The sequence below is a fragment of the Haliaeetus albicilla genome, chromosome 23, assembly GCF_947461875.1.
Source record: "Haliaeetus albicilla chromosome 23, bHalAlb1.1, whole genome shotgun sequence".
NCBI classification, from domain to species: domain Eukaryota; kingdom Metazoa; phylum Chordata; class Aves; order Accipitriformes; family Accipitridae; genus Haliaeetus; species Haliaeetus albicilla.
Genome location: NC_091505.1, coordinates 15,348,763 through 15,375,612, shown reverse-complemented (window position 1 = coordinate 15,375,612; position 26,850 = coordinate 15,348,763). Strand labels below are relative to the sequence as shown.

General features: G+C 56.3%; 2 protein-coding genes across 8 annotated transcripts in view; both read left to right on the top strand.

Moving 5' to 3' along the window:
* Positions 1 to 374: 374 nt before the first annotated feature.
* On the top strand, positions 375 to 18,346 carry GDPD2 (glycerophosphodiester phosphodiesterase domain containing 2). Of its 3 annotated transcripts, none has more exons than XM_069811356.1 (16): positions 375 to 422; positions 9,377 to 9,525; positions 10,658 to 10,761; positions 10,835 to 10,928; positions 11,166 to 11,225; positions 11,595 to 11,693; positions 12,093 to 12,186; positions 12,633 to 12,778; positions 13,290 to 13,372; positions 13,918 to 14,068; positions 14,623 to 14,838; positions 15,683 to 15,834; positions 16,203 to 16,350; positions 16,583 to 16,665; positions 17,121 to 17,149; positions 17,452 to 18,346. In XM_069811356.1, exons 2-16 carry the CDS (start codon positions 9,412 to 9,414, stop codon positions 17,502 to 17,504), a joined length of 1,626 nt encoding a protein of 541 aa, XP_069667457.1. In that variant the 5' UTR covers positions 375 to 422; positions 9,377 to 9,411; the 3' UTR covers positions 17,505 to 18,346. The 3 variants fall into 3 exon arrangements, with proteins under 3 accessions (XP_069667457.1, XP_069667456.1, XP_069667454.1); XM_069811355.1 differs by lacking the exon at positions 375 to 422 and adding an exon at positions 4,692 to 6,651; XM_069811353.1 differs by lacking the exon at positions 375 to 422 and adding an exon at positions 7,679 to 8,916.
* A 316-nt stretch (positions 18,347 to 18,662) lies between these two features.
* DLG3 (discs large MAGUK scaffold protein 3) overlaps positions 18,663 to 26,850 on the top strand; it is an 81,713-nt gene continuing 73,525 nt past the window's right edge. For 2 of the 5 annotated variants that reach the window (XR_011329501.1, XM_069811343.1), the window contains exons 1-2: positions 18,673 to 18,888; positions 21,017 to 21,148. Coding sequence is in view for 4 of the 5 variants with exons in the window: in XM_069811343.1 (XP_069667444.1) it covers positions 18,873 to 18,888; positions 21,017 to 21,148 (148 nt within the window). In the remaining variant the exon portion in view is untranslated. Of the gene's footprint in view, positions 18,889 to 21,016; positions 21,149 to 26,850 lie in introns of all 5 variants that reach the window. The other 3 variants (XM_069811346.1, XM_069811345.1, XM_069811344.1) reach the window with 3 other exon arrangements.

Sequence of the window (26,850 nt, the reverse complement as noted above, 5' to 3'; positions counted from 1 at the left end):
AAACAATTCAGTAGAGCCTTTACCCAGAAATATTTATGACTAAAAAGAGGCCTTAAATAAGTACAAGAAAATAAACCATAAATGAACATAGCCAGAAAATTATATTTGCAGGGAACAAAAAGAATTAAACTAACTATTCTAGACCTAAAACATTATCTTTTTAAATAAAAACTACTTCTCCACTAATAATTCTACATACTGGCTACACTACTATCTCCCCAGCCACCTAAGGACACACAAACACCACCTCCCCACCAGATTACTTACTTCTTCTTAGCAAGGGCCCTTTATATAAACCTACTCCCACCCCCCCCACCCCCCCAGCACAGTGCTCTGGAGGCTGGTCCTATAAATTTGGCAATGGCAAAGAGCAGCTGCTTATATACACTAGAGAGTTTGAAACAAGAAGCTGCTTCTGTCTGGTAAGTATGCTAGTTTGGGGCCTTTTATTGGGGGGTTTTGTTTGTTTGTTTGTTTTAGTTTTTAAACTAATAGCTTATAGCAATTGTAAAACACAAGATGTAGATAAGTTACATGGGTGGGAAAGTTGCTTCTATAAAAGTGTCTAATATAAATGAATTGTCTCCCTTAAGACAACAGGAAAGGTTCCAATAGTTCTGTGAAGCTATCTGATAACAACAGTTTGTAGGTATTAGGAGGAAAAATGTAGTAGTACTATAAGTACAATGGGAGTATTACTGGCTGCAGCACATCATGACTCTCAAAAGTGTTAGGTTATTTGAGGATAAATATCTGAGAATAAGGAAATGATAGTAAAATAGACATGTAAGAAGGCTTTGTTCTCTCTACCTAGATTTATAGAGTAGAGAGGATAGAATCCCATGAGTGATAAGGCTAGTAGGGGACCAGAAGTCATACTCCTTGAGCAAGGACTGACCTGAACTGCTATCTGTGTTGATACTTGAATGCAAAGCAAGCAGTTAAAAGTTAGGTGCTTGGGAGCTTGGGCTGTATCCTAATAGGTGTTTATTATAGTTTGAGAGTTAAGGTTTCCTTTGTCAAGTACTTATGCTTGTTTTTGACATGAATGCTGATTCAGAGTCTTATCCTATCTAGACTGCTGTTAGCTCCTCAGGAATGCTGTAACAAAGTATGTAGCTTAACAGTAACATCAGTGAGCAGTAATGACTTCATGGAAGGCTTCTGAAACAAGGAGAAAAGAAAGGCAGCTTAAGTAACAAACAGATTTTGTGTTCCATAGCATGCCTTAACATAGTGATCTTGAAGTTGCTTTTATATCCTGAAAGGGGGGGAATGGTGTTCTACAGTAACTATACCTCTGAACAGAAACTAGAGATGTGTCAGGAGCAAAGGCTTATCTAGGTGCAAAAATAATAGTATGTCTTAAAAGTTAGTAAACAACAACAAAAAAAAAAGCTAAATGCAAAATTTTCTGTAGTAGAACAATGGAAGTAAGTGGCAGACAAGACGTTTTATACTTACTAACAAGGGACCTGTTACATGTTTTCTGGAAAAAAAACACAAATATTGGTCAGAAAAAGAACATAAACCACTGATACTGCTCAAGTATGTTTTTCAATGCAGAGCAAGTGGAACCAGATCTGCTGAGTATCAGTGTTACCCCATTCAGTAAATTATGCCTACAATTTAACTTTCAGTAAAGCTAACTATCCCTATAAAGGAAACAGACTAACTAGAAAAACAGTTCTGCTATAATTAAATTAGTCAGCTTCCTTTGTAGACGATACAAAAACCAAAAATATGTAGTTTAAGATGCAAAACTGCATGTGAGTATACTCTGTGAGCATCACTTCTATCATATCCTTAAGACTTGTCTTCGGTTTGTTATTGTGTAGCTTCAGTTAAGTATGCAATGATAAGGCAATTAGGAAATGGCAAAAGATAAACATCTTCAAATTCTAAACTGGTTCAAGTTCCAAAAAGAAAAAGTTACATCTGAACAAAAACAATTACTTCAGTCCTTGAAATCACCAATGAAGTACAGCATGTAAATCTTACAGGACAGATCTCTGACAGAAATATCAGAATCTGGTAACTAAATTCTATTAAATGAAAGCAAAACTTGTCTGTTTGAGTTCCTCTTTTTTTCAGGGAGCCCCAGAAAAGTCGTCTTTGCCTTATCAACTGTACATTGCCATGACACTGTGCTTAAAAAATCATTTCCTAACTGTATGTATACAGTATAGTGCTTACTGAAGAGATTACCTTCTGCTTTTCTACTGTGCTCTTGTAAAGTCTGTGTTTTCTGTACATTTATTAAATGTATCTCCATAAACACTTGAGGGGTGCTAGATTCCTATGAAAACAGTGGGGCTAAATGCTGCACTGGTACAGTGCCCAATCTGAGATCTGCTGTTACTGTACAGCTTGAACTCTTGACACTCATTAGCATTTGATCCTCAGAGCTCCTAGCATTCATCTCAATTACAACAATGAATGATTAGGACTCCTGAAAATCAGCCCCATGCTGTTTTCAAGTACTCAGGAAATGAAAACTATAAGGACCACCCCTGAAAAGTTTGGGTCAAGTGATTTGCCTCCTATCATACAAACTCAGTGGTAAGAGCTGAAATAAATACAGTTCTCCACAGAGGTTTTTCTCATGCTGAACAATATCCTCACAATCTGCATTCCTGATCTCCTTAGCTAGCCGACTTCTGGGGGAAAAAAAATAAAATCTCTGATCCAAAGTTTGTTCACCACTGACTTTAATTCCTTATAAGCTTCTGGCCTTTAGGAAAAAGTAAACCTAACCATTGAGACTAGTGCCATGATCCATATACACTCCCTTGAGCAGGCATTTTACCTTCTGAGTAGCTCTTTCTAACAACTTAATTTCTTAATGTGCCTATGCAAGATAGCTTCAAAATGTAGCAAGTTCTATATTACTGCAGATTAGCAGCACGTAGGAATTTTTAGATTCATGATGGAGAGATCTTTGCCTTGGCCTATCAGTTCATGTAGGTCAGCTACTAGCTGGGGTGGAAGCACAGCCTGCATCACTGGCTTTTAAAGTGTTGACAGCAGAGGAATGGTGACACACTGAATTTTTGTTGTCCATTACAAGCTGAGAGAGTGTGAAATAATAGTTACAGAAACCTGAGTTGTCTTACACTTTATCCCAGGTCTTGAGTCCTATGGAAGATTACATAAGGGAAAATATTCCCTACAACAGTCAAACTTAAAAGCCATATTTCTTGTAGATTACATGCAGTATAGTGAAAAACAGAAGTAACTGAAACAGTGGCTTACATCTTTTTCTGAAAAGACTGGTTTGTGACCAGTTCAGTTGACAAACAAGAGCCTAACATAAAGCAATTAAGTCACTTCCATATGTTGAAAATACCTTCTCTGCTCAAGTTAAAAGTCTAGGGAGATAACTTCAGCTGAACTGTAATATATCAACATAAGTTTCCCTGCTCACCTAGACCATTCCTCTGTGCATTTGTTTTTATAACTTTACTAGAATTTAAAAACACTTACAGATGAGACTGTTCACAAGTGAAGGCAGGGCACAGACTCTACTTATAGCAATGCAACACTTGATGTTGTGCATGAGCTGATTCACCTGTGCTGACAGGGACATTATTTTCTGTGTCCTTCCCAACTAATTCTGGCACTTCTGATTTCATGGTGAGACAGCTGCAGAGCTAAGCTAGCTTGACTATGCATTCTGGTTGTTAGCTTTAAACTGTTCAGCTGTGACTTGGCTCCTAGAGATTGGACAAGCATCTGAGCTGGCAGAGCAGCGTATGCCTAGGATGCCCCTGTTTATGGCAGTCTGGTGGACTTGGCCATGAAGCATCCCTAAGTTCGGCTCCTTCATTTTGGTGAAACCCTGACCTGCGCTCCTGTGCTGTAGCAGGCTCAGGCAGTCAGGACCCGCTCCTCTGGTGAGGCTCCCTTTGAATGGAGGTGGCACAAGGCAGATCTTTCTCATCACCAAGCAGCAGTGGTTCAGTTTGGTGAGCTGCTGACTCCCGTTGCATGAACAGCAACTACAGGAGAACCTAACATGCAGGCAGAAGCAAACTAGATGTCATTGTATGTCACCTTCATTGGCCTTTTACAACACCAAAACGATCTGAGGCAGAAGGCAGATCCCGGCGAGGGCTGCGCTCTGGGGGCCTGCAGCTGTACGAGACCCCGGCCTAGGCCCACCTCTGCAGAAGGGAGAGCCCGAGGAACCTCTAAGGTGAGCTGCCGGCAGGAGCGTGGCCGCCGCGGCCTGCGGCGAGCTGCCCTGAGAGCCCTCACGCAACTCCCGGAGGCCGGGCCCTTCTGAGGGAGCGGCTGGCAGGGGCGGCCGCTGCGGAGGCGGCGGTGCGGGCCCGGGCCGAGCGCGGCGGCTGCGCGCCGGCGCTAAGCCGCGGCAAGGCCCGGGCGGCGCTGTCGCCCACCGCACGGCCAATACCCAAAATGGCTCCCGCCCCTTACAGGCACCGATACGACGCCGCTGCCCTCGCTCAACATGGCTGCCTCCTGCCGTCCCGCGGCGGGGACAAAAAATGGCTGCCGCTTCCCACGGGGCTGAATCCGGGGTCTCACGGGAACAGCGGCCCTGCCGCCGCTCCCCTTCTCTGTAGCTGCCCGCCTCCGGGCGCCGCCGGGCCAGGACCGCGCCACCCGGCCGGCAGCGGCGCCGCCAGCGCGGCGGGAGGGACGGCGGGACCATAGAGTGCGGGGCGGCACTCCCGGGCGGCAGAGGCCCCGCGCCGGCGGCAGCGCGGCGGCGCCCTCTGGTGGGCAGAGGCGGCCGCTGCAGGCGGCGGGGGCTCCGCGCCCGTCTCCCGGGGGGCTCCCCCGGCGAGGGCCCGTTGCGGCCCCCGGAGGGCTCGCTCCCTCCGTAGTGCCGGGGTTGTCACCGTTTGTCCTTCAAGAGAGAAGGGCGCTCCTGCCGGCGCGGTCAGACGGCGGTCAGTACCCAGGGAGGCCCCTGGGGGAGCCACCAGTCCCGCTGCTCCACCTGCCTGTGGTCGAGGGGCACCTCTCCCGTCAGCTTTGCCTCGCACCCCTACAATCCACAGCTTCTGGGTTTCCCGGAGCCCTGCTGCAACCTCCCCTCTTCCAGTATCACCTCGGTCTCTTTATTCATGCTCGGTTTTCCCTTCCCCACCGCCTAAGCTGTTTCTTGGCTTAAGTGGTCCTTCACCCCTGCCTGGTGCTCACTTCTTCTTTATAAACTGTAACCCTATCCCCAACACTAAATATCTTTAATCTGGTAAAACAGGCTCTCTACATCCCAGGGCCTCTCCTGAGGCACAGTCCCACTGGGAAGACCCCTGCCCACAGGTTTGCTCTGCCCCATGGTACCACAGTTGGTCTGTGCTGGAGCTGGCAGAGCATGCAGATGCAGGAGGTGAACCTTGCAGCTCACGGCTGACAAAATTTGGGGTGCAGGGCTGCTTGCTCATCCCAGGGGCATTCCTGGCTATTGCAATGCTTTCAGCTTACTCCTTTGGGTGCAGAGCAATGGGTGTTACTACACAATCCTTCCTGCAGTGCTCCAGACCCTCCACTGGTAAGGACTCGCAGATGTACTTGATCAGCACATTTCATGGAGCTGTCCAGTGATTTTGTGCCAAAGCTGTTAATAATGGTGTGGAATAGGATCAGCTGTGGGGGTGAGTGCTGAGGCTTCTGCCTAGCCTGGCAGTTGCTGTGTCACTGCAGGATGCCATCACCTGCCTGTAAATCAGCTTTCTCAGCTCCTTTGCGAATGGCAGGAGATCACAGAGGTCCCCTGAGATCCCAGGCGGTGATGGAGCAAGTCACTGACATGGAAAGGTCCAAGCACCCATTCTGCATCCTGGCTCACCAGGGGCTGTGCCTCTGCTGAGACCTAGAGCTGGGGGGGGGACGCAGCTGTGCCATGTCACAGGGAGGGAGCCTGGGAGATGGAGGGCATCCCCCTGTCCATCTGCAGGTGGCATCAGGCCCCTGTCTTGGAGCCTCTTTTCATCTGCTGCTTTAGCAAAGTTTGGATGTGTTGGCTCTGAAGCATTTCTCTGGGCTCAAGACAAGAAACTGCTTTTAGCTCTGTGCTTCTGCCTTTGAAGCGTGCCCCAGTGAGTGTCAGCTAGGCCAGCTGTGGTGGCCTGGGTTGCATCTGTCCCAGGCTTCCTCTGCAAGGAAGGGAAAAGTCTCCCTTTGACAGAGGGGCTCCCACAGCCCCTTGCTCAAAGGCCTGGCGACGCACGAAGCGCTGCCCCCATCTGCCTTCCGTGCTCTCGGAGCTCTCCCCGGAGCCTTAATCCGTCTGGAGCGTGGGCTGCCTGCAAACTCCTCTGTGCTGCGGTGCGTGACGCCCCCCTGGGCCCCTTCTCCACTTCCCCAGCGGCCACGCAGCAGAGGCTGCGCCGGGGTCGGTGGGGCACAAAGCCGGTGGCGGGGGCCCGCCCTGACCCCCGGCCCTTGCCTGCTGAGTCCGCTGTGGGCAGCCCGCCTCTGCCGGCCTGTGGAGACCTGCAGGCGGCATCGGCAGCTCTGCCGGGCCACAAACACACCCAGGAGGGTGTGAGCAGGCAGCGGAGGAGCAGAGCAGGCAGGGCTCCGCCGCGCAGGGACACCCAGCTGAGAGCCCAGCCCCAGCACTCACCTCGCCTGCCGGCGTCCCAGCTGCGGGAACCCAACGTCTGCAGGGAGCAGGTATTTTGCCCTCTTGACTCGCTGCCCCGGGGCGGCAGCCCATGCCATGGGGATGCCGTGCCGCGCTGCTATGGGAGCTGCAGGAGAGCTGGCAGAGTGGCCAGGAGGGTGATCATCCTGGCCCTGCGTGCGGCTGAGGGGGGAGAGAAAAGAGGCTGCCCGTGCTGTTCCCATGCTCCGGAGAGCAGGGATGGGGAGCCCAGAGCTGACTGCGTGGCAGAGAGATGGGGCATGAGGCTGGGAGTGGGGGGTCTGGGCCAGGCTGTGCTGCCCTTGCGGTTTTGGGGTCACCCTGTTCCCCAAGCTGACCAGGAGCTCTGCCCTCCCTCCTGTGAGGTCAAGGGACAGCAGGGCTGGGCGCCAGCCTGGGCTGGCTCGGCCCTGCGACGGCAAGGGGATCTTGCCCTGCCCATGGCCAGCTGGTTGTCCTGTGCCAGCACCCCTGGGGCACAAAGGTCCCTGCAGGGCTGCAAGCAGATGCTGCCATGTCGGTGACTGTAGCAATGGGTTTGTCACCCATTCAAGCCCCTGGTGCCCCCTACACTAGGGCCGGGGGTATGCCGTGGGGGTTGTTTGGTGGGAGCTGAAGGAGGGCTCTTTCCAGCCCTGATGGACCCCCCAGCTCCTGCTGTGCAGCTCTCCCCTTGGAGCTAGAGCAGAAGCTGAGCAGGGTCTGCTGCATGCCCAGCCCAGCTCTGTTTGGGACCTGAGCCTGGTGCAGGGGTGCTGCACAATAACTACAGGTGCCGCTGCTGCAGTCCTGCTCTGAGCTGGGGAACAGGGTGCCATTTTCCCTCTGAACCCTCCAGACAGCACTACTGGTGTAGATTTGTGGCGACTCCTGTGCCACTGCTCTGCCAAGCTCAAGTCCTGGCAAGAACAGCCCCTCTGAGCAGCTGAGTGCTGAAGTTTGGCTGGTGCCCACAGCCACTCCTACTGTACTTTGTACCCTGCGTGGGAGCCAGCTGGGGGGCAGGGGGCGGGTGGCAGGGTTTGCCTGAGCAGCTGCTGGCACCGGTGCTCTGCCTGTGTGAGCAGTGAGGGGGGCACAGGGTGAGAACCAGGGGATGCTGGCTGAGCCCACTGCTCCCTGATGGAAGTGGTGCATCTGCTTCTGGTGACAGCAGGGGTATGAGCCTGCAGCCAGAGCCCCTGGGCATCACGGAGGGAAACTGTCTGGTCCCATAGCTTCCTGCACTTGCGTTAGGGCTGGCTCCTTCGGTGCGATCACAAAGCAGATTACAGCTGCTGATTTGGTCCCTAGAAGATGGAGGGTGCAGCAGATGTGGGCACTGCTGTGCTGCTCACCGTCCCCTGCACCTTGGCTGGCTGGACCCGCTGATGGCAGCCCCCAGACCTCCCCCAGCCTGCAGAAGCCAGCAGGGCAGGTTAGAGGTCCTGCTCTTAGGTTGGTACCTGTCTGTGCATGCCCTAGTGGCCACTGCCCTGTGTGGATCCTGGGGGAGACTCTGCACCCCAGCCCTGGAGACCAACATATTGGTGGTATTTGGGAGCGAGGTACCATGCTGGGGTGCTGCTGTGTCATGGGGGGAGACCAGGCTGACCTTGGCCATAGCCAGGGCATGGCAGAGCCACTCTGGTGTAGCTGGCTGGGGCTGGGAGGGCTTGGGCTAGCTCTGCTGCCCATCTCCAGGGCCCAGGTTGGGATGGGGCATGGCCCTGCTAGGCACACCCTTGCCCTCAACATTGGAGAGGATGTGGCTGGGAGGATGTGGTCAGCTGGCTCCCAAGCCTGGCTCAGTGGTCGCAGTGAAATGAGAGTCTGGCTTAATCTGTGGGGTTATAGTGTTGCATGGGGTGCCTGGCCTGTTGGGGAGGTTGGGATGAGGAGGGGGAGCAGCTCCACAGCAGGACAAGCCATCATAAACATGGGGTTTCTCAGGGTGGATAAAGGGAGACCTTCTTTGGGGCTCCCTGCTTCCTCCAGCCAAGCACTGGCTATCTGGGGACCGCAGCAAAGTGTCCTGGCCCTCTCCCCTTCCTAGTGTGTAGGGAACCCAGTGGTAGCCCTGAACCCAGCCTGGGTGTCCGTGAATGTAGCAATGGGTTCCCCCCCCTAACTGCTGCTCCCCCCCTTGCCCCCCATAGCGCTTAGACTGACAGCCATCCAGTGCCTGCTCAGCTGCAGCTGATTCAGCCCCCCTGGGGACCCCTTGCTGTGCAAGCTGAGCTGGAGGGCTGCCAGGATGGTGCTGCGTCAGAGAGGACCTGGGTGGAGGACAGGGACTTCCCAGGCTGTTGCACGTACCCCCAACTGCATAGCAGGAGCCTGGGGCTGCAGTCTGGGGCTGCATGGTCCTTGCAGCTGGGCTGTTCTGTTTCAAGGTTGTGTCAAGCTGGCTGGAGAGGCTGCCAGCCCCTGGAGCCTGCACGGTGCCCCTGGCTCCCAGGTGGAGCACTGAACCCTGGCCTGGGGAGCAGGCCATGTTCCCTGCCAGCTCCCAGCTTGCTCAAGGTTGTTGAGCAAAGGGTCCCAGGGCAGCCTGCTGAACAGGTTGGGCTGCACCTCGTGCTGCCACTTTTTCCTGGCACCATGCCTTGCCTGAGGACATGGCCAGCAGCCCCACTGTGTCCCAGGGCTCTGGGGCAGCCACTTTGCTGGGGTACCTGGACCCAGGATGCTGCAGTGCCCAATCCCCACAGGGCCGGGGGGCAGTGTGCATTGGGAGATCTGTCCCAACACACTGTGTGCATCCTCCTCCAGGACGCCTGACCTTTGACCTGGGACAGCCCGGTGCTATGGCAGACCCCCCCGGCTGCTGCCGCTCCTGTGCCACCTGCCTGCTCTGCCTCTACAGCTGCCAGTGGATCACCGCCAAGAAGGAGAAGAGGAAGGGCCTGAGAACCACCAAGGTGATACCACGGGTGATGCTGAGCCGGGGCTGGCCAGCCCCTGCGTGGGAGGCTCAGAGTGGTGACTGGGGTGCAGAAGGGTTCTGGCTGGGGTGCTCAGCCTAGACCCCTTGCCACTGGTCCTGCTCCCCAGGGCTGAGCCCCAGGAGAGCTGGGGTGCTGCCTGGCACCCTCTCTGTCCAGGGACTACCCTAGCCTGGAGCAGTGAGAGGGTGAGCTCTCTGTTCCTGCTGGGAAGAGCAGCCCACTGGCAGCAGTGAGGCTGTCCCCTGCCCAAATGATCATGCGTCTGTGGCCGGGCTCACGCGTGCCTGGAGCAGGGCGCTGTGCTCCCCGAGGGCTGAGCGTGGCAGGCAGGTCCTGGGGCGCTGAGTGCCTGGCAAGGCACGTGGGAGGCACGGTTCCTGGGCTGGGTGCGGCCCCTGCCGATGGGGTACTGGAAGGGGGTGTCCCCAGCAATTTCTAACTTGGGAGGGGTGAGGCCCTGGGATTCTGTGAGGTCTCCAACTCCCATGGGAGTGGCAGTGCCGCTGCTTGTCCTGTCTTGCCTGGAATGCGCAAGCTGGCCCAGGCTGCCAGGTGTCCCGCTCAGCACCTGTGGCACCCTTCACCTCCCCGCATTTGTGGGGCTGGGGTCTGGAGACCCTGAAGCTGGACCTGGCTTTGGCTGGGCAGGCAGGAGCAGTCTGCAGGCTCACCGCTGCAATGGCAGCTCTGAGGCACAGCACCCCTCTCCACCCAGCCTACAGATCACCCAACTAGAAGGGAACAGGACCTGGCTTTCTCCCCTTCCCGTGTACAAAGTCCCAGCCTGCTCCCAGGGGCTGCTGCATGGGAAAGGAGGCAGTTCTGCCACAGGGGCTGTCCTCCCCAGCCTGGCATAGGCAGCATTTTAGCTTGTAGGAGATGCTGGTCTGTCTTCCTGTAGCATGGGTCCAGCCAAAAGACCTCTCCTGGGGAGCTCTGTTTCCTCTCCATGGGGCAGCTCAGTGCCTGGACCCATGAGGCTGGTGCCTCCTGTGAACCCCTATGCACCCTGCTGCAGGCTGGCTGCTCCCCAGGGGTCTCAGCAACCTGGCCAGGGGCTAGGTGCCCTGCAGGTGTGTGCATAGCTGTCACCTCTGGCTTTCAGTGCGACTACAGCTGGTTCCTCTTCCTGTTCTGCGTCTTCCTGTTCACACTGGTGTGGCTCTACTTTGCCATCATCATCCTCAATGATTTCCACAACTTCAATGAGTGAGTAAGATCCCATGTCCAGCCTTGCTCCCCATGTCCCCTCTGCCCCTCTGACCATCTGCTTTGCTGGCAGGTTCATCTTCAAGCAGAGGAAGTTGTGGCTAGACTGGTCCCTCCTCCTGCTCATAGCTACAGCTGTGCTGATCACCTACTCAGCTGTGCTGCTGGTAAGCCCCACTGATCCTGCCTGGGCTAGTAGGGGTACAGAGCTGTGCTGAGGACAGGCTGGCTACCGTGCCCTGTGCAGAGCCAGGTGGAGCCCGCAGCGTTCAGCCTGCTGGAGCTGTGTCAGCCTGAGCATGGCCGGAGACCCTGCCTGTGTCAGGGGGCCAGAGCTCATGTGGCTAAGTCCTGTGCCCTTAAAGGGCTGAGGTGTGGCGTCTGACATCTCCTTGTTGTTACAGGTCCTTGCTTTGTGCTTGCAGCTCTGCGGCCAGCCCTTGAAGCTACACTGGCTGCACAAGGTGAGAGACTAGTGGTGCAGGGAGATGGTGCCTGGCCTGGCTGCTCTTGCACCTTGGGAAGCTGTGACCAGCCTACTGGGGCTGCGTATGGCTGCTGTGACACCACTGAGTGGTTGTGTGTCCCTGGTGAGCTGGGCTGCAGCTGTTAGTGCCCCAGCCACACTTCTCTGGGATGGGAATATTCCCCTTGCTCAAAGCATGCGGTTCAGAGCTCAGCTGCAAACACAAATGGGGGAAGTGGGGTCTCGGGCCTTGCAGGGGCTCAGAAGGAAGGGTAGAGGAGGATTCTGCCTGCCCTGCCAGGGCAGAGTCCAGCTGGCCTGCAGGATGCTGTGTGCTCCCCTAACTGCCCTGTGCCCTGCCCCACAGACCCTGCTGATCTTAACTGCCCTGGTGGTAGCTGCAGCCTTCATAGGGCTGGGAATAAAGTGGGCGGAGGAGTGGAGGAGTGCACGTGTCTCTCTGCAGGTGAGTCACCTCGATACCAGAGACTCCCTGAGACTCCCCCGCTGTACCCAGTACCTGGCCTGTGGGGATGAACTGAAGGGTGGTGACTGGAGCCCCTATCATGGCTGTATGCCATGAGGGTTAGCTCCCTGCCTTTGACTTCTGCTGCCTGGCCAGGCAAGGTGCTCCTCCTGCTCTTGCAGTCCTGCCTGGAGCAGCTGCAGTCCAGGGTGATGAACGGTGGCTGGACCAGAGCAAGGAGTCTGTTCAGTCCCCCCAGAAGCCTGTCCTTCCCTCCTTGGCACTGTGGCTCTTACAGCGGTGCTGGTTGCAGTGGCAGATCCCTGGCATTGGAGCATGTGGGTTTTGGGGACAGGGGCTGGGCTGGTGCCAGCTGACACCCTGCCTTTGCCTCCCCAGGCAACAGGTCCCTTCCTGCACATTGGAATTGTGGGGGGAATGACACTCCTTGCCTGGCCCCTGGCCAGCTTCATCTACCGCACCCACAACACAGGTAAGCCCCCTCCAAGGTCTCCACCTCCCTCCTCAGCTGGTGACCTGCTCCCTACCACCCAACTGAGTGGCACTGGTGGCAGAGTGGTGCACAGAGAGTATCACTGCAGCAGGAACAGGTCCCCAGGACTCTGTCTGGTAGTAACACATGCTCTTGGTTGCTCCTTCTCATGACCAGCCCCTGGTGCAGCTTCAGCCCTTGTTGCTTTGGAGCTGAAGGAGGGCTATAGATGGCAGACTGAGTCTTGCAGAAGTGCTAGGTTGGGGTGCAAGGACATGTAGTGGGCCAAGAATAAATGTGCAGTGTTCCTGAGGCTGGGGATGCTATGCCTGACCTAGGGCAACCATAAGTTAATGCCAGGTGAAGCAGCCTTGGCTTATTCCTAATGGCCTGCAAAATACTTCCTCTGTACCTCACCCCTCTATCTTCTCTGTCTCTACCTACAGGTCTCAAGGTGTTTCTGCTGCTTGTGTACTGCACGGTGATGATTGTGCTGTATCTGGCTCCCCTGGGAATCACCTCCCCTTGCATCATGGAGGAGAACCAGCTGCCCCCCAAGCCAGCCCTGGTTGGCCACCGAGGAGCACCCATGGTGAGTGACCAGCAGCGTCCTGGCACAGTGGTCAGGGTGGATGGGGCAGGCTGCTCTGGCCAGCAAAAGCCAGGCTGTGCCTGGCTGTGGGGCACTGACATCAGACGCTTGCTGCTGCAGGCCTGGACGAGCTGTGGCCAGCCCAGTAGAGAGAGGTCCCCACACTAGCCAGGGCAGCACAGGGCTGGAGGATGGGTGGTGAGCACAGGGTGAGGCGGGTGGGTGCAGCAGCTGCAGGGCAGAGCTGCTTGCTGAGTGCTGCTGGACCAGGAGCAGGTGACTCTCAGCAGAAAGCCTGGCTGTGTAGTATGGGCTAGGAAGCAGGGGCTTGGCAGGCTCTGGCTGTCTGCACCCAGCCCTTTTCCATCCCCCATCCTGCCAGGGTCATTCCAGTCTCATTGTGGTTGCCATAGAGCCCAGCCAAGCTGCTGGGTGCAGCTAGGCAGGGTGAGTGCCTGTCTCCAGCCCCTTCTTGCCCATGCCCTCTGCACTAACACCATTCTTTTTCCAGCTGGCCCCTGAAAACACCCTCATGTCACTGTACAAAGCGGTGGACTGTGATGTGCAAGTCTTTGAGACAGACGTCATGGTGAGGTAAAGGGGCAGCAGGGACTGGGAGGGAGGAAGGGGCCTGTGTATCCTGAGATGTTGCTTCTCACATGGGGCATTCTGGAACACACCTGGAGGACTGATATAGCCCGCATTTGGAGGCAGCCCTGTTCAAAGGGCTCTGCCATTCCCACCTTCCCAGTATGGGACTGGTTCCAGCTTGGTTTCACAATGATCTGGGAGAGGTATTGGGTTTCTGTCCTCCCTGTGCAAGTTGCCTTCCAGGGCATTAGGAAGGAGGCACCATCGGGGAGGGGCACTGCTTGGAAAAGAGACCCTGGCTCTAGTTCATCTCATGCAATCCTGCTATGGGGACAGCTGTTGCAGTGAGCAAGGAACTACTTGGTTCTTGTCTCGGTCTGTAGGTGCTCTGTGCTTTCTGGACACTCACATTTTTGCGTAAAGGACCACAAGTAGGCATAAGGGTGGCGGTTACCCTAGCAGGGTGGCTGGGAGGGGATAGAAATGCCAGGGCAGGGATAGGAGACAAACAGCTTGCAACACAGCTTCCCTCTCTGCTCCTTTGCCAGTGCTGACGGGGTCCCATTCCTCATGCATGACGAGGAACTCACCAGGACTACCAATGTGCAGGCTGTGTTCCCTGAGAGGGCTGCACTGAACAGCACCGCCTTCAACTGGACAGACCTCCAGCAGTTGGATGCTGGCAGCTGGTTCCTGGAGGTCAGGATGCCCCTGGGGTAGCTGGTCAGGGATGAGTGTGTTTCTGGCTAAAGTATGAGCACTGCCCTGGGGGAGGTTCCCTCTGGAGTGCTGTCCCTGGCAGACACCTGGACAGGGTACAGAAGCACTTCCATGCCTGCACGAATCCCTTGGGTGCGGTTATGCCCCAAGCTGGGGTTTGTTCTGACTCCTCAGCTGAGTCACGGAGGAGGCTGGTTTGAGGGGAGATGTCTCATGCGTTTGCTCTGAGCTGCACAGCCTGCCTGGGCTTGGAGGCAGCTGTGGCAAGGCTCTTTCCAAAAGGTGACTAACCAACTGCTGAGCTGCTCTGAATGCCCACAGGTGTTGGGGCTGCTTGAACTGTGCTGTTAGTGGGGAGAAGGGTGGAGGTGGCCCGTGGATGTGCAGGAGAAGGATCCGGGTGCCTGCCTGCACTGGAGAGCATGTGGAGAGGCCAGCATAGGAAACTGAGAGCCAGAGACAGACACCAGTTTGCGAAGTGGAAGCTTATGGGGAGTCTGCCTGTGATGACTAACTCTCTCGCACCCTTGCAGCGGAGGCCGTTTCCCACTGTGCAGAGTCTTTCTGCGGGCGATCGCTACCAGGTGGCTGAACAGAGGATCCCATCCCTGGAACAGGCACTAGAGGCAGCCAAGCAGAGCAATATCTCCATCATGTTCGACCTCCGGCCTGAGAACCACAGTGACTACCAGAGCTTCGTCAATGCCACCCTGGAAGTGATCTTACAGTCAGGCATCCCACTACAGCAGGTGAGCTGGCCACCACCCTGCTGTCACACCCCTGCCATGGTGGGACATGCCTCACCAACCCCACTGAGAATCCCTGCCACCCCATACAGCACATCCCCATATGTGATCCCTGCTGGGGAACCCTGCCCAGGCATCGGGTTCTCTAGCTGGGAGAAGTTGCCAATAATTAGGGGTTAATGCCTACAGCTTCAGACCGCTCCAAATACTCTGGTTCCCCAGCACTGGCCACCCTGGTGTGTAAACAGTGACTCAGTCTAGGGAGGGGACCAACATTGCTAGCAAGAGCAGGAAAACAGTGCTCAGGCCTTCACCTCCCCACAGTGTGCCACACCTCTCCGTGCACCTCCTGCTGCAACCTCCTGTGTTGCCTTTGCACTTCATCCAACCTCTGCAGCACAGGACACGTGCTGCCCTGAGGGGATGAATTAGCACCCAAATCGCTTTCCTTTCTTGACTTTTTGGGAACGTAGAGCACGAGGGGACACATCAAAGACTTGTACTGTAGTGCTGATCCAAGGTGCATTCTTGCTGCAGAGTTGGGGCCAAAAGGATGCACTGCTTGATCCATTCAAGGACCCAGAAAGGACACAACTGCTGCAGCTTCCTTAGGCTGGAACTGCTTTCTCCCCTCAGTGGAGCCTGTTGTGCTTACTTCTTGGCTGGGGCAAGCTCGTAGGAGACTGTCCTGGCTGAGATCCTCATGGAGGAGCTAAGCATGGAAGAAGGGGACAGGAAGCAGCTGTCTGAGCAGGCCATGTGTGCCTGGACCTGCAAGAAAATATTAGAAGAGAGCAAGCTCTCTGGAGCACTTCTCCTCTGCATGTACTCTCTGGCTCTCACCTAGGTCCTCTGGCTGCCGGATGGGTTCAGGGAACAGGTCAAACAGCAAGCCCCAGGCATTCAGCAAGTTTACGGCCGGAAGAGACTCCAGAATGAGAAGGAGCCACTGCTACATGTCAATCTGCCCTACCAGGACATGAGCTCTGAGGAGATCAGGTGAGAGCCCTGTGCCCAGGAGCCTGGCAGCTGTGGGGCCTGGACACTGTCCCAGCTCTCTCCCAGGGGCCAGCAGAAGTGAGGGCCAGCTGAGGCTGAGTTGCTGGTGCACTGCTGGGAAGGGCAGGGTGTGTGCTACAGCCTTGCAGACAAGCGTGCCTTATCAGGCAGGGCTGGTGCAGGGGATGGAGCTGGCTGCAGTCCTTTGCCTTGCCAGCAAATCTGCCCTGGGTCTGGCTCTCCAGACAGTTGCTCCATGTGGCTGCAAATGCTGGATCTCATCCCAGATATACAGTCCTCTCTGGCTGTACACTAAGTGTGCCAACACCCTGCTGTCTGCTGCTCTGACCATGGCTGTCCCTATGCAGGCAGTACCGCCAGGACAACATCTCTGTCAACTTGTATGTGGTGAACCAGCCTTGGCTCTTCTCTGTGCTGTGGTGCTCTGGGGTGAGCTCTGTCACCACCAACGCCTGCCAGGTGCTGAAGGAGATGAAACACCCCATCTGGCTGCTCGTAAGTGACCCTCCCATCCTTCATCCTGCCCCACAGCCCTGTGCCCCAGCCATTTGTGGGTCACTTTCTGCAGCAGCCCTGCAGGGTTCTGCCTGGAGGTGGCTTTTGCCCAGTGCTGTACTAGCATGGGAACATGTGGCCCTGCAGAAGGGACTGCTGGCAAGCAGGCTGGGCTGTGCCACCAGCACACCACCCCTGGCTAGTGTTCATGGCTTGTCTTGTTGCCTTGCAGCCCAGCAGCACGTATCTCATGATCTGGATTGTTGTAGACTGCACTTCCTTCCTTGCCATCCTCTGGGCCTTCCTCTTGCTGAAGTACGTTTGATCTCTTTTGCCTTCCTGGGGCAGGTCTGGTGGGGGAGTCTGGAGTGTGCCCTGGGTGTCTGGTACATACTCAAACCCAGTCGTATCTGCTGCCACCCCTCTCTGGACTCAGATCCTGGGGGGTCCTCTCCTGTCTGGCTAAGTGAAACAGCAGTGTGTGGAGGCAGCTTTTGTCACCAGACTGAGGCTAAAAATCTGGCCTGACCCTTCCTTGAGCTGCTGGATGCCTTAGTTCACACTTACTAGCTCATTCTGCACCCCAAGGCTTGGTGGGCTGAGGCTGGGGGATCTTGGCCCTGCTCCTTTACCAGTGCTGCAACCACGGAGAGCAGATCCCTGTGGGACTGTGCGTCCTGTGGGGCCCCACAGGCTCCAGCTGGGAGCTCGGGGGAGGGAAGGGGGAGGCCAGACTGACATACTAACATCAATTCTATTCCATCTCCTAGGAAATGCTCCCAGAGAAGACGGCCAGCGGGTGAGTGTGCACAGATGTGAGCTCCCTGCCCTCAGAGCCACGCTGCGCCTGTGGGACTCTCCCTGGCAGGCAGTCAGCTTTCTCCAGCAGAACATGACAGAGTGGTTTGGGATGGCTGGGGGAGGGAAGGGAATCCCAGCCCAGGGAGTTCCTGTCCTGCACTTAGCAAACAGCCCTGTGGGAGAGCGCTGGGGAATCCCACATTCCCCCAGTCTCCTCAAACCTGCTTTTCAGGCCGCTTCACCTGTTGCTGTGGGATGGTGGCTGCCTGTGGTGACTCTTTTTTCTCTCCATCTCCACAGAGTCTGAGACGGATGTGCTGCTCACAAAGATCAACAGCTTGATGCAAGAGTGACCTCTCCAGCCTGCCATGGGGCAGCCAGAGCCCTGCACAGCTCAAGTGGGGCGCGCTCCTCCGGCCAGCTTTGAGGCTCCTTTCCTTTGCAGACTCCTTCCTGAGCCTCCTGTCCCCCACAGCCTTCCCTGGTTCCTTGTGTGGTACACAACTGCCCTCAGCTGAAAAGACCCGGAACTGGGTTCCCAGTTCCCACTGGAGGAACTGGAGCCTTTGCAGGGGTTTCCTGGGGCAGGCTTGTGCCTGGGGGCTGAGTAGTTATCCAGCGGTGCTGGGGCCAAGGCCTCTGCCCTGGGCTTTGGTGACTAGTGGGGACTTGAGCCGCTGTTCGGTGCAGGGGAAGGGCAGCCTCTGCCTGTCACCAGCAGCTCTGCAGCTAGCGATGGGAAACCTTGTTTAAAGTGCTGCTCCCCTGGGGGCTGCCCAGCCCTACGGCTTGAGGAATAGGAAGGGGGGTAAAGGGGGCTGGCTTTTCACAAGATGAAGGGGGAGCTGAATTCTTCCCACCCCCATGCTGGACACAAGTCCTGCCCCTGCCCTGCTGTTGGCTTCATGCTTACAGGCCAGGGTGCTGGCACCCCATGCAGCAGTTAGTGCCTGTTGCTCTGGTGGGGAAAGGGAGCAGGGGGCTGGGGGTGGAGGGTATCTGGGGTTGGCAGGACCACGGTCAAGCTGCTCCTGCTGCTGCAAGGCTGCGGAGATGTGCGGGGGCGGGGAGTGGTGCACGCGGCGTCGGTCACTTTGCAGCAGGGCCTTGAACTCGGACAGGGGGGTCGGGTCAGTTTTCCGTGTTCCTGCCTATTTATGTCAATAAATCAGCGGAGCGGTAGACAGACCCCGAAGGGGTGACTTGGGCGTAAGCGCTTCCTTCCCCTCTCCCGCTCCCCTGCACCCCCCTACCTTTACCCGCAGGGTCCCGGCTGCCTGGACCGCTGCCGGCCCCGGGCGGGGGCAGCGCAGCCGGTGCCGGCCCGGGGCAGGCGGCGATCCGCGGTGCGTCCGTGCCATCTAGTGACAGCGCGGGGAAGCGGTGCCGGGGGCCGAGCGGCTCCTCCGGGCCGGGCCCTCCGCAGCGGGGAGGGAGGGGAGGCCGCGCCGGGCGTGCCCGCCGGGGTTCCCGGGGCGGGGTGCGCACGCCGAGCCGGCCCGGCAGCCCGGCGGGCTCCGAGCAGCCGCGCCCCGGGGATAGAGCCCCGGGGTGCGCCCGGCTGCGGGCGCGCTCCGGGTGTCGAGGCGCTCCCGGAGGCGGCGCCGGCGGGAGGCGGGCGGGGGCGGCTCCTCGGCCGGTTCCCGCGGGGCGGGGCGGGCGGCGGCTCGGCCGCTCGCGGGCTGGCACCGACCGGAGCGGCCGCCGGCCACGGCGGAGCGATGATCCGCCGGGAAGGTAAGGAGCGCCCTGCCGTGCCCTGCCCTGCCATGCCCTGCCCGCGGCGCCGGGCACCGCGGCCCACCGCGCTCAACAAGTGTCTGCCCTGCCGGTACCGGCACCGGGATTGCGCCCGGTGCCCCGCGCTCCTGCCGGGCTGCTCGCGCCCTCCTTCCCGCTCTCCCCGCCACGGGCCGGGCGGCGCTGCCCGGCGCAGCCCCGGGGCTGAGACCGGAGGACGGGGTGCCCTGGCTTCATGCCCTCCCTGGGCAGTGGGACACGTCCTCGTGCCACCGTGGCTTGGAACGGGTGGCCGTAGGACGCTGTTGTCTGCGGCACCCTTGGGTGCCGTGGGGAGGGCGGGTGTGGGGGTGTGGGCTCTGCGAGGAAGGATCTCCTGTAAGTGGGATTTGCACCTTGAGGCAGGGCGAGATTGGCCCCAGACACCATGTTCTCTTTGGTGCTGCAAGTAGGGTCCTCTGGTCTCTCCCCTGTGCTGGGGGCACAGGACTTCCCCGGGGTTGGTGGTCCAGGGCCAGCGCTCCCCTGCTGCAGCTGGCTGTCACCCAGTGCTGGTGGCCAGGAGCACAGGGGTCAGCATAGGGCGCATGCCGCTCTTTCTATGCAGCCTGGACTGGGGTGGGATGTTAACACCAGGTTTACAGTTATTTGTGTCATGGTGCGGTGGTCCCTGTTCTCCACCTGCTTCCTTTAGCTTCTGCTGTTAAGGTCAGGAATGACCAGGCAGAGATGACTCAACCCTGCTCGCAGGATGCTGGGCAGTGTCTGAAGCCACTGTCTGATCCTGCAGAAAAGGAAGCCCTTAGTGATAACACAGGGCTGGGATGCCCATAAAGCCAAATAAGTCTGGAGCTTGGGGAATTCTCTGCTTTTCCTGGAGCCAGCAGGGAGCCCAGCTCTGAGCAGGAGGTGTTCATGCCTCCCCAGGCTCCTTTCTCTGTTCTGCTCCCATGATGAGTCAGTGTGGACCAGTGACACAGACAGGACCCCCCCTTCTTTTTTCAGCCGAGGAGGAGCCAGGAGGGGAGCCGGCTGGGCGAGCGGGTACAGCAGGTGGTATGCACCCTAGCAGACACAGGCCTCCTTGTTCCATGACCTGAATTCCCTGCCGAGAGCCCTGGGATGAGCAGGGTCATCCTTTCTGCATGAGTTCCTGGGTTAAAAGACGAGTCCCCAGCAGTGGTGGGACAGCTCCCCCGCCTCCTCACACAGACACTCTTTGTCTGTGGGCTGCCTGGGTGACAAAGGGAAATATTCACTGATAGTGCTGGGATGGGCTCAAGGTCCATGGGAGCTCCCCACCCGCCTGAGGGATGGGTCCCTTCTGGGGCTGGAGCTGGACTGGCAGCTCTGGACATCTGCGCAGAGAAGCATGGATGTGTCCTGGCACACAGAGCTCACAGCTACACTATTTTAGGTCCAAGGTTGTCTCACAGCTATGGTGAGCCCAGTCTTTAACCAAAGCATTGCTTCCTGGCAGTCTCCAGCACCCCTCCTTCCCTGAACCCACGACATCCTGTTCCTTTCCCACCATGTTGCCTGCTGACCCAAGGCTGCTTGCTGCGTGAAGCAATTCGTACACTTCACCCTGCAGAAACCCAAGTTTTGCTATACGTATAGCTGCAGTTTGCAATATCTTGCATTACATGAGTAAGGCTATGCTCAGCTTTGCTGCAGCCATCTGGCCACGCGTGGGAGACTGCAACTCCTGCAGTAGTACTCATAGCCCTGTGCAACCAGGACATGTCCAGCTCCTGAATGGCTTCTCTGCCTGGGAGGTGGCAGAGGTACTCAGGCTGCCCAGTGTCATGGGGTTCAGAGCTGAGTCAACCTGGGTTTAGCCCCTGATTTTCACAGTTCAGAGGGGCCAGCAGGCAGAACCACCCCTCCTCCAGCCCCTGCCTGGATCTCTGCTGTGGCCCCTCTGCACCTCACAGCAGGGTTAGTGTAAGGAGGCTGCTTTTGTGGCTGTCTGACTCTTAAAAAAAACAGAGCTGGAAGGCAGCTTGAGGCATTATCCAGGTGAGCCCTTTGCACCACTCCAAGGCTGCACTCACACCTTCCCTGACAATGTCTGTCCATCCTTCAGTGTTAATGCCTTGTTACTCCTGTGTCATCTCTGCAGACACTGAACGGGCAGTGGAAATTCTGACCAGATATCAAAGCACCCTGCGGTCCCCGGAGGAGCAGGAGCTAAAAGCCTCCATTGGAAAGGTCTCGCACATCTTCCAAAGTGAACTCTTCCAGGCTCTGCTGGGTAAGCCCCTGCCTTGCGGTCCTTGTGGCTTTGTGGTCAGCGGGCTCTCCTGGGGGCCCTAATCCTGTGGGAGAGCAGGGCTTGGGCAGGAGATACTGGGGGTTGGGGCTGCAGTTGCTGGGTGGTCGCGACGTGAACAGGATTCCTCAGTTGGGTGATTGTGGACAAGGGGTAAAGCCTTCTTCATCAGGCTATGCCAGAGCTATCCAGCACCCACTAAAGGGTGCTGCAATGCTGTGAGCACCCTCTGCACAGTGCAGGCGTGGTGTGTCTGCAGCCACCGCCGGTTTCCAGCTCTGCTGCTGTACCAAGGACACCCCGCCACAGGGCCTCGCTCTTCCCTGCGCCCCTCAGCTTCATCACGACCTGCTACTTTCTATTCCTTCTGCCGACCCAAAGGGAAACTAAATTTTTCTATCTTTGAGAAAGAATCCACACATACCCAGCTCCTTTTGGGGTATCCTGGCCTTTCTTATGCTTAGATCCATGAGCACTTGCAAGTAACACACTGTGCAAGCAGCTCCATTTCACACAAGAAACGGACTTGACAGCGAGGCTCGTCTTGGGGCTGGGCACCAGAAAAGGCCATTTTGAGCACAATGTAAAGTTCTGTATGTGGATTTAGGCAAACAGAGCTGGAGTCTTGCCGGACTACACAGCTTCTCCGTGCAAGATGTGCAGCTATCTTAGTGAACAAGGTCATTTGAAAATGCACTTTCTTTGCAAAATATTTTTTTTTAGAAAAACAAAATTTGATGGTTTTGGACTCTGAAGTTGCTCAGCTCCATTTCCTGCCAGAGCAGAGCAGATCCTGGCTGTGCAGGTTCACTTAGGGCACTAATTTTGAAGGTAAACCCAGAGAACCATTTGCAGAAGCTGCAGTGTGCCGAGAGGGGCAGGAGCTCCCTCTCAGCTCCTCTCCTTAAGTCCCACTTGCTGTGGGGCTTGGGGAAGCATGCACTGCCTTGGCAGTTTTTGTTCCCGGGTGTCCTGGGAGAGAAGCCAAGTTTCCCTGCTGGGAAGGGAGGGGAAGCACCCCAGAAGCTCTGCATCCCGGAGGAGGACCTGGGCCCCGGGGTGCAGAGCTCCATGCATGGTCTGTGCCTCATTCTCAGTTTTGACCCAAAGCTATCTCAGCCCTGGCACTCTCCCTCACCATTGCTCTCCTCTCTTGGCAGCTTTCATCTTTTCTTCACACCTCTGCAGCCGGAGACCCATTTCTGTGCCCACAGGGCCCCAAGTTGCCAGCAGCAACTCTGTGCTTCAGGTTATCCTTTGAAAACGAAATACAACCATGGGATAAGCAGAGTGTCCTGAGATAGATATTCTCTCCTTTCCTTGTTCTTGCTGTTGGAGCATCACCCGGAGGCTTTCAGCCTGTGTCCTTGTGCAGGGCCTGCACTGGGACATGTGCGCCATTGGCAGCAGACACATGGCAAGGGAGGGCTTCTGGGGGCAGTGGACCCCCACGCCGAAGGAACCAGCATGCATCTCCTTTCTTGCCTCTTCATTTATACAACCTGCTCTCAAAAATGGTCCCCAGCTCACGGTTAGCCCCACGCTGGAGGTGGTGGTCCCCAGCAGGGCTGTGATTGCCTTGGCAAACCTGACACAAGCCCAATACCTCTGGCTGCTTTTGTGTGCTCCCGCAGCCCTCCCTGGGGCTGTGTGAAGGCAGTGAAGCAGCTTTCCCAAAGCCCAGGGCTGTTCATATTGGTGCAAAAGTGTTCTGGAGAGAGTGTGGCTAGAGAAAGCACGTCCGCATGCACACCGAGCTGGCTGCGATTTGCACGCTGGCACGCGGACGCTGCACAGACTTCCCAGCTCCCTGCTCTAAGCCGTCTGTCTTGGTGTCCTGTCAACACTGGCACGAGGGAGTGTCACTTGATTGCTGGTGACCTTTTCAAGTGGTTTAACAGGATATTAGTTCCCCGTGCCAGAGCGAGCTTTCTCTAGATGTGTTTACCTAACTAGGAATTTGCATTAATTACTTCCGCCCCCCCCGGAATGTGGGTTTGTGAATTCCTCCATCCCTGCATGGACACATATGATGCTGTGTGCTCGGTGTGCCTGCACACAGCTGGCATGCACTGGGGTCACTTGGTGCCCATAGTCCAGACCTGCTGGAGCACGGTGACAGCTCTGGGAGGGTGGTGGAGCATTTCTATTTTATTTGCTTTTCACCCCCCCCCGCCCCGCTTTTCCCAGTGGGCTGCTGTGTCTCTGTCTGAAGTTTGTTTGGAGTCACAGAGCTGGTTCAGAGTTTATGTGAGGGAAGAGGATTTGCAGGAGAGCAGTGGGTACACCTCCCCGTGCAGAGGCTCCCATCTCACCGGCCCATGCCATGCCAGGTGCTTCTGGCTCCAGAGGGGTCTCAGCCTTCAGAGGTGCCTCCTCTTGCAGCCTTTCAGCAACGTGGGCCTGCTTTTTTTCAACCCCTGGGGAACACAAATGCATGAGCATGGTACATCCCTGTCCTCAGATCGCATGCTCCTACAGGTAATGCTCTCTTAAGGCATGCATTGGCCGGCTTGAGTTTGAACACCAAAATGCATTAATGCCATAGTAGAGATAAGAGAAGTGCCAAACATCATGGAGTTTTCCAAGTTGGTCCACATGAAAAATGCCAGGGATATGGCTTCCCATATGCCTCTTTTTTTTTAAGAATAAGCTGTTTTGTGGACCCCAGAAGCCTCAGTTTTCCCAGCTCCAGGGTATGATCTGTTGGGATGTTCAGATAAAGCCTGTGTGGTGTCCAGGGCTGGATGTATCTGTCTCTGTGAACATGCCCAGTGTTGCTCTGCACGTGCACCGTTTTCTGCCAGACTCCTCTGAGCACAGCCCAGCCCCTTAAATCCTTGTGACCGCCGTGCCAGACTCAACTCCCTCTCCCAGGAGCTGCCCATGCCCTGGGGCATGCTGACTCTGCCAGGACGGTTCCTGCCCCAGTGGGTGCCACGACAGCTGGCTCAGTGCAGCGCAGTGATGCGGGAGCTGCTCTGCGCTGGAATGCGCCAACCCCTGCTCCGCACAAAAGAAATTCCTTGGCTGCGCAGAGGGAAAACAGGCTATGCTGGCTCCCTCCTCCTGGCCCCTCTCTCCCTGCGTCTGAGGCCATGGAGCCAAGCGCGTGATTTGCAGGGAAACAGCCTGGCGAAAGGGCGCTCGAGGAGCCTGCGCTCAGGGACGCTGTGGCTGGGCTGGGGCGATCATGGCCCTGCTTTCCCTCTGCTCCCCGGAGCCCCTTGGGGAGATGCTTGGCCTCATCTCGTGTCGCCTGGCAGGAAGGGGCTCGCACGCAGAAGCAGCTCCCTGACCTTTCCTTCCCGGAACCAGGGCTGAAAGGGCCCGTTGTGCCCTTTGCAGCGGGTGAAGCTGGGTGGATAGTCAGGGTTTGTGTGCGCTCAGCCTCCCTGGCTGCCAGCAGCCTAAAGGGCAGCACTCCTCCCAAAAGCCCTTTGGGGCTCAGCTCCTCTCCTGTGCCTGAGCGGTGGCTGATGCAGACCCCAATGAGGTCCTATCAGCTGCTCAGGCCCCCAACCCTCCCTTGCAGCTCCTCTTACCCCAAAAAAGATTCCTTCCTGAGAGCCCTGCTGCTGCGGAGGCGTGAGGAGAGGCAGGCTGTTGCCAACCCTGTGGTACTTCCCTGGATGCAAAACTCCAGCCAGGACCTCAGCTCTCCAGCAGCACTGCTGGGGATGGCGGTTGCGGCTTCACCAGTTGGCTGCAGGAGCCAGGGTGGAAAACTAGAGGAATCTGTAGGATTCCCAGCCCTGAGGACTCCTCCTCTTGCAAATTAGCCTATAGCCAAGGATGGAAATTCATAGCTTGCTTGAAAGATCTGCTGTGGTTGCCATAGGTGTGAATCCTCCCTACAGCAGTGGGGCCACGGCTGGGAGGCTGGTGCGAGGCTTGGGGTAAATCTGTGGTGATGCAGCTGATGATGGTGCATGCATTGGGGAAGAAATGTCATTTTCTGGAAGTGCGCTGGCTGGCACAAGGGTGCTGCGTTAGCCCTCAGGTGCTGGTGCTATAGAAATATTTAATGACATTTATTTGACATATTGATCCCAGGAGGAAATTGATAGACAAGTTCTAATCTCTGTAAATCTTGAGTTACTCTTCCTTATTAGATCCAGAGTGGATTTACACTGTCATCAAGCAGAAATTGGGCTGTAAGACAGAACATGCAGCATCATCTTTTGCTACCACAATGTCTTCTTACTGAGGCTTTTCAGGTAGTGCTGCTCTTAAAGTGTGCAGGTGAGGCAGACCTGTGTGCAACTTGTGATGCCCATAAGAAATGAAGGAAATGAGCATATATTTAAATTACCTTTAATGCCACATGCATGTCTCCTAAAATGTCATGGCCACACCCTTCACTGCCTGAACCACATCCCACAGTCCTGAAACTCCTCTGATCATGGTGCCAACAGCGATTCCCTCTCCTGGCAAGCATCTAAAATGGGCTGAGGGTTTCAGAGGTGGAGAGCGGCTGCTTTGGAGGTCAAGCTTCCCACTCCGCAAGGCGCCTTGCCAGCTTGGCTGCCCAAGGCTGTGTTCCTGCAGCAGATGGGTGACAAACAGGGACGCTGGCAGTGGTGCATCCCCACGACAGGGCTGTTCAAATCCTGTTTTCATTTTTGCGAAGTTTTGTGTGTTCCAAGCGTAATCCATGCAGCCAGGAGCTCCTGCTATCCTGTTACGCAATGATTATTTTTATAACCAGAGGGAGAGATGTTTTTGCACAAAAACAAAGTCCCATTTGTCTGGCTGTGCAATGACTGCTTGCTGTGACCTCATGTCTGATTTGGGAGGGCTTTGGGGGCTGCCAGGAGTGCACTCGGCACCTGGGGCACTGTGGAGCAGATGCCCCAGGTGCGGTGGGTGGATCTGGGGACTCCCACTCTTCCCATCGTTGCTGGCTGCCCCATTTCTCCCAGGGCACAGAACAGACCCTGGCAACAATGCAGCGTGAAGCAGTAGCTCCAAAGGCGGCTGTGATGGGTAGACCCTGGCTGGACGCCAGGTGCCCACCAAAGCCGCCCTATCACTCCCCCATCCTCAGCTGGACAGGGGAGAGAAAAATATAACAAAAAGCTTGCGGGTCGAGATAAGGACAGGAGAGATCATTCACCAATTACCATCACGGGCAAAACAGACCCAGCTTAGGGAAAATTAGCTCACTTTTTATTACAAATCAGCCAGAGTAAGGTAAATGAGAAATAAAACGAAATCTCAGAACACCTTCCCTCCACCCCTCCCTTCTTCCCGGGCACAACTTCACTCCCGGATTTCTCCACCAAGCCCCCCCCAGCGGCACAAGGGGGACAGGGATGGGGTTTACAGTCATCACATGTTATTTTCTGCCGCTTCACCTCCTCAGGGCGAGGGCTCATCACACTCTTCCCCTGCTCCAACGTGGGGTCCCACCCACGGGAGACAGTCCTCCACGAACTTTCTCCAACGCGGGCCATTCCCATGGGCTGCAGTTCTTCACGAACTGCTCCAGCATGGGTCCTTTCCACGGTGTGCAGTCCTTCAAGCACAGACTGCTCCAGCGTGGGCCCCCCACGGGGTCACAAGTCCTGCCAGAAAACCTGCTCCGTGGGCTCCTCTCTCCACAGATCCACAGGTCCTGCCAGGAACCTGCTCCAGCGCAGGGTTCCCACGGGGTCACAGCCTCCTTCAGGAACCCACCT

Bases quoted from the DNA above. Each gene is read 5' to 3' on its own strand.
- GDPD2 (XM_069811353.1), top strand. From the start codon at position 8,859: ATGGTGCTGCGTCAGAGAGGACCTGGGTGGAGGACAGGGACTTCCCAG. The intron at 12,187-12,632 runs GTAAGCCCCCTC...CTCTACCTACAG, and splicing joins CTACCGCACCCACAACACAG to GTCTCAAGGTGTTTCTGCTG. The intron at 12,779-13,289 runs GTGAGTGACCAG...TTCTTTTTCCAG, and splicing joins GCCACCGAGGAGCACCCATG to CTGGCCCCTGAAAACACCCT.